Source organism: Juglans microcarpa x Juglans regia, chromosome 7D (genome assembly GCF_004785595.1).
Source record: "Juglans microcarpa x Juglans regia isolate MS1-56 chromosome 7D, Jm3101_v1.0, whole genome shotgun sequence".
Taxonomy (NCBI): Eukaryota; Viridiplantae; Streptophyta; class Magnoliopsida; order Fagales; family Juglandaceae; genus Juglans; species Juglans microcarpa x Juglans regia.
The window spans coordinates 23,591,556-23,597,459 of NC_054606.1; the positions used below are offsets into that span (position 1 = coordinate 23,591,556).

Genomic DNA, 5,904 nt, shown 5'->3' on the forward strand with positions numbered 1-5,904 from the left:
TATGACTAAATGTATTTTGTCATATTGTTGATTGCATTAATGTATTTTTATCCCGAAAGTTGTTTGGTTTATACTTACCTGTGGTACCATTTTATGGTATCGCAGATTTTGATGCAGATGATGATGACGAGCCTTAGCTTGGCTCCGTTGGTGGAGTAATCTGAGATTGCTCCCGTTTAGCGAGTTATGTTTTTATCAATTTATATATTGCCTTTGTAATATATTTGGGATGACTGTATAACTCTTTAAAGATAAATTGTGTTGAATATTTGTATTTAAAATTCTGGTACTTAGTTGACTATTATAATATCCGCTGCGAATTTTTATTGTGCACATTTGCATGTTGCACACACACTTGAGCACATTTCGTTGGGATGCGTGACCGTATTGTCATCATCCCGACGTCACGATTCCCGTTCTTTTGTACGTGGGAGTCGAGGCGTTACAAATCCTGAACATCACCCTTGAGGAAAAGCGGCATTCCTTGTCAAATGGCAACATTCGCTTCTCGTGCATGGTTACCACTAGTCAAAGCATCCCAGATTCTAGAAATTGAAGGAACGAACATTCTTCTGGATAATGTTGGTGGTGGGGTATGGTGGCTGTGAATTCCTAAAGGAATGACGGTGAAGAAGAGTGACTTAGAGTGGGTATGGAATGGAAAAGGGTGTGGGGGTACAGAAGGAGTGAAATGTGAAGATGGGGCAACAACTTTGAGTTGAGGAAGGGGATGGGGTCTCGTGCTGACGAAGGTGACGGTGATCTTGATCTGAATGGGACAATGTGTTTCTACAGGAAAGATAGAAGGTTAGGGAATGATGTGTTTCAGCAAAGAAGATATGAAAGTTTTGCAGTGTGAAAGGTCATTTAATGGAACGACATTGCTTTCACAATTAATAAAACGGTGTGTTTTTTAGTCGCGTGTGGGTAGTCTCGTGATTGCATACATAATTTTTCAAATATTAAACGCAATAACATGGTTAATGTTACATGCATACTATGCCATTATCCTATTTAGATCCTTTAGAATTCTTGTTCGAATTCTAGAGTCAGTAAAAAAAATCAGATACATAAAGTGAGGCATATGTCTTTTATGGCATATATACTTAAGTAAAAAGTGCAAGAATTTTGGCCATTTTGGTGATTTTTCTGGGGTCAATTTTGGTTAGTCCGTTTTGAATGAAATTTTCAATTTTGGCCAACTTTTGTTGGTTTTGCTAGGGTTGGTCATGGAGGCTGGCCCTCCCCCTCCTGCGGCAGGGGTTGTCACGACGGCATAGACCACCAAAACATTTGCACAAGATGTTAACGGAACGGGACAATCTACGTTTAGGATTCCTATGAGATATCCGGTAGAGGTTGATGGTGAACAGGGGTTTGTTTTTCCAGAAGTAGAGATGTCGAAGGCTGTGGATGATTTTAAATATGCTCTGGTTCTGAAGTTCTCTCATACTCGACAGTCCATTGATGATATACGTTCTAATGTTACGAAAGCTTGGGGTTTGAGTGAGATCCCGATTGTGAGTTTTATGGATGACTTGCATGTGCTTGTTCAGTTGCGATGTGAATGTGATTTTCTGCATGCTTGGGCTCGTGAAGGACGTATCATGTGTGGGTCAAGTTTTAGATTGTTTAGATGGACCAAAGATTTTGACTTGTCGAAAGAATCTCCCCTAGCGCCTCAGTGGATCTTTCTACTAGGGCTACGTCTTCATCTGTATCGTACGGATTGTTTACAAATTCTTGCGACTCGTTTTGGCCGTTATTTGGGAACTGATAATGCCACTATTAATAAGACCAGAGCATCTGGAGCACGGTTGTGTGTAGAAGTGGATCTAACAGAGGAGTCGGTGGAGGGGTTTCCTATTATGATGTCGGCAACGAAGAAGATCTGGCAGAAAGTGAAATATGAGAAACATAGATATTATTGCTTTAAGTGTCATAGACAGGGGCACACTTCAGTGGTTTGTAGGGTCGGTGTACGGAGTTCTGAGTGAGATCAGATTGCTAAACAACAACCAAAGCGGATTTGGAAGGAAAAAAAAAGAATGTTGAAAATACAGTGAAGGAAGGGGAGGGTGAGGTGTCTGGAAAAGTAATGATTGAAGGGAGTGATAGGATAGGACATGATGGTCCCTCTTTATCTGTTGAAGGTATAGCGAAGAACGGGGAGACTGTGGAGGTTTTGGCTATTAAAGAAGTGCAGGAAAATGAATTGGAGGATAAAGAGGTTTGTGAGGAAATTGAATGTGAGGTTGACCCGAGAGTGGCTCAATGTGGTGTTTTGATTCAACAGAGTGCACCACAATTGTTATAACCGGACTTGATTGAATTGGAGTTGGTTCCGAAAGACTATGCTGAGGGTGGGATTGAGGGTGGACAGTGCCAAGTGGTCTCGACGGTTTTGGAAATGGAGAGTCGTGGTGGGAGATCGGAATGACGTTTGCCTGTTGAAGAAATCAGGGATTATATGTCCGATAGGGCAGAGGATGAACTTGTGGATTATTGATACAAGAAAAAGCGTATGAGTCTGAACCGGAAACTACTAAACTTGTAAGTAAAGCCCAGGGTGTGCAAGGGGTTCAACAATCACAACGGGTTGCTACTCGCACCTCTAAACTTAATTTATGATTGATACAAATTTGGTGTGGAACCTTAGGGGCTTGGCTACTTCTCGGAAGCGCCTTAAGAGTTTACTCAAAAAACATAGAGTGGGTATTGTGGAAATTTTGGAGCCATTCCAAGATGCTGGGAGAATGAATCGTTTGGCTTCGTATTTGGAGTTTCCTAAATTTTGCAGTAATGAATCTTTGGGGGGGAAAGTTTGGATTTTCTGGAAAGAGATATATGATTTTGGAGTTGTGCATATGTCAAACCAAGCAGTTTCGGGATGGCTGTGTTTGGCTTCTTACCGTATTATGGTGACCTTTGTCTATGCAAAATGCTCTCAGATAGAGCGTAGAGGGCTGTGGGAGGAGCTTGAAAATGTTCAGGTTAATGAGTCTCCATGGTTGGTGGTCGGGGACTTCAATGCAATTCGTTCAGACGCTGAACGGATTGGGGGCAACCCAAGGTCATTGTTGGCAATGACGGAATTTAATGGTTGTGTGGATACTTGTGGTCTTGTGGAGATGCGTTTTCAAGGCCGAATGATGTCGTGGTGTAATGGTCATGTGGGATCTTCAAGAAGTTGGGCTCGCCTAGATAGAGCCTTGGTAAATATCGATTTCTCTACTAATTTCGGGTCGGCTTTTATGGAATATTTAACGAGGAAGTCGTCTGATCATTGTTCTATGGTGGTGCATCTGAGTTTGCCGAGATCGTCGTATGGGCCATCTCCTTTTCGTTTTCAAAATATGTGGTGCTTGCATGAGTCTTTTATTATGTTTGTAGAGGATGTCTGGGTGCAACTAGAATGTAGTCATGGTCTTTTGAGGTTGGCGGCTAAACTGAAGAAGCTTAAAGTGGCATTGAAAACTTGGAATAAAAATATTTATGGTAGGGTTGATCTCACTATAAAGGCACTAGAGGAAAAAATGGAGTTGCTTGATTTTCAGCTCCAAGAAGCACGAGACCCAGCAGTGGAAGCAGAGTTCCTATTGACAAAGATGGAATTAGCTGAGTGGGAGGCTAGGGAAGAATGTAGATGGGCACAAAAAGCAAAGCGGAAATGGCTTCAAGAATGGGGGCTTCAAGAATGGGAGCAGAATTCCAGGGTTTTTCATGCCACAGTTAGTCAAAGATGGAAGGCCTCTGTTGTGTCGTCCATGCGTCTAGCAGATGGGACAATGTTAGCAACGCCGGAGGAGATTCATCAGGGGCTCTAGACTATTTTAAAAATTTCCTCACGTTGACGACGAATGTACATCAAGCTGAGTTAGCAGATTTAATACAGCCTTTGATTTCGGAAAAGGATAATGATCGGCTTTGTGATGCCCTTTCGGTTGAGGAGGTTCGGGCAGCTGTATTTCCAAAACACAGCTCGCCGGGTCCAGATGGCTTTGGATCTGGTTTTTATATGGTTTGTTGGGAGATAGTGAAGGATGATGTGGTGTAAGCGACGAGAGAGTTTTTTAATGAGGCTTCTTTGCCGAGGTTTTATTCTTCTTCTTACATTGTTTTGATTCCAAAAGTGCCGGATCCAAGAAGTTTTGACAAGTTTTGACCCATCAGTCTGTGTTCGGTGGCTTATAAATTTTTTTCTAAGATTTTGGTTCAAAGATTGACAAATTTGTTGCCTAAGCTGATTTCACAGGAGCAAGGAACATTTATCCCGGGGCGTAGTATTTTTGAAAATATTACGCTTGGACAAGAGATGGTACATTCGATGCATAGAAAAAATAATGGAGGGAACATTATGATGAAAATTGACACGACGAAGGCTTATGATAGAGTCCATTGGCCGTTTCTGTTGGAGGTTCTTGCTGGATTTGGTTTTAATGGTCAATTTTGTAGGCTGATTGCGGAATGTATTCAATCTCCATGGTATTCTATTATGTTGAATGGTACTTTTAAAGGTTTTTTTCAACCTACTAGAGGCTTGCGACAAGGAGACCCTCTCTCTCCTTACCTTTTCATTATTATGGAAGAAGTCCTCTCTCGACTTTTGAATCAGAAATTTATGGAAGGAAGCATTGGTAAGTTTTATTATCCGCTTGGAGCACCATTGATTTCCCATTTACTCTATGCGGATGATTTTCTGATTTTTTTCAAATGGTGATATACGATCGTTTCGAATTTTGTTGAGAACTTTGGAACTTTATGAAAATTAGTCTGGGCAACAGATTAGTAAGGAAAAATCTGCTATATATTTTTCCAAGCATATTAATTTGGCGCGTAGGCGGGCTTTGTTGAGGTGTTCCGGTTTTGTTGAAGGGAATTTTCCTGTGACATATCTAGGGGTTCCTCTAGTCTCTGGTCATCTTAATGCCAGAACTTTTGAGCCTCTTATACAAAAAATTCGTAATAAGGTGGCGGGGTGGAAATTTAAGTTGCTTTCTCAAGGGGGTCGGTTAGTTCTTTTGAAGCACGTTCTCTCGTGTATGGCAATGCATTTGTTAGCGGTGCTGGATGTTCCAAGGGTCATGTTGAGGAAAATCAACGCAATATTATCGAATTTGTTTTGGGGAGATGTGGATGGTAAGGCCAAGAAGAAATGGTTCTCTTGGAATAAAATGTGTATGCCGATTGTGGAAGGGGGTTTGGGTCGTAGAGAGTTTGGGGATGTGCAACGATCTTTGCATATGAAGTTTGCGTGGCGATTGTTGGCTGTGGATAATCTATGGACTCGCTTTTTCAAAGCGAAGTATATGAAACGTGATCATTTACTGCTTGCAAAAAATTCTCTAGTTTGTTCGAGATTCTGGAGGTCGGTTATGAGAGTAATGCCGGATGTTTGTGAGAATATTAGTTGGCGGGTGAGAGAAGGACGGGTGTCCTTTTGTTATGATAAATGGCTTGATTCAGGGCCACTCTGTTTGCGTGAATCAGTAATTGCAAATCCTCTCCTTAAAATACAAGAGTGCTGGAATGTGAATGGCTGGGACGTAGAGCAATTAGAGGAGTTGGTTGGAGTGGAGACTATGGGGGAGATTTTATGTAGTTTGCCTGCACTGAGAGAAGGGACGGAGGTTCTCATTTGGAAGCCAACTTCGGATGGTGTATTCTCTACAGCTAGTGCATGGGATGTAATTCGGATAAAACATGCAGAGTTTCCTGAAATGGGGTGGATCTGGCATAAACTCTTACCAAAAAAAAATATATGTATGTATGTGGAGGGTGAGGTTTAACTGTCTTCCTGTGGATGATAAAGTGATCAAATGTGGTATCAAGTTGGCGTCGAGATGTGATTGTTGCACGAATCGGCAATGTGAGATGTTGGCACATGTGTTATGCTTGGGTGAA

The 5,904-nt window shown here is 41.7% G+C and overlaps 1 protein-coding gene across 1 annotated transcript; it reads left to right on the plus strand.

The window, feature by feature from the left end:
- Window positions 1-2,627: 2,627 nt before the first annotated feature.
- LOC121238224 lies at window positions 2,628-3,827 on the plus strand. The gene has a single exon (XM_041135055.1). The coding sequence runs from the start codon at window positions 2,628-2,630 to the stop codon at window positions 3,825-3,827; it is 1,200 nt and encodes a 399-aa protein (XP_040990989.1).
- The last annotated feature ends 2,077 nt before the right edge of the window (window positions 3,828-5,904 follow it).

Coding starts and splice junctions, on each gene's coding strand:
- LOC121238224 (XM_041135055.1), top strand. CDS start 2,628: ATGATTGATACAAATTTGGTGTGGAACCTTAGGGGCTTGGCTACTTCT.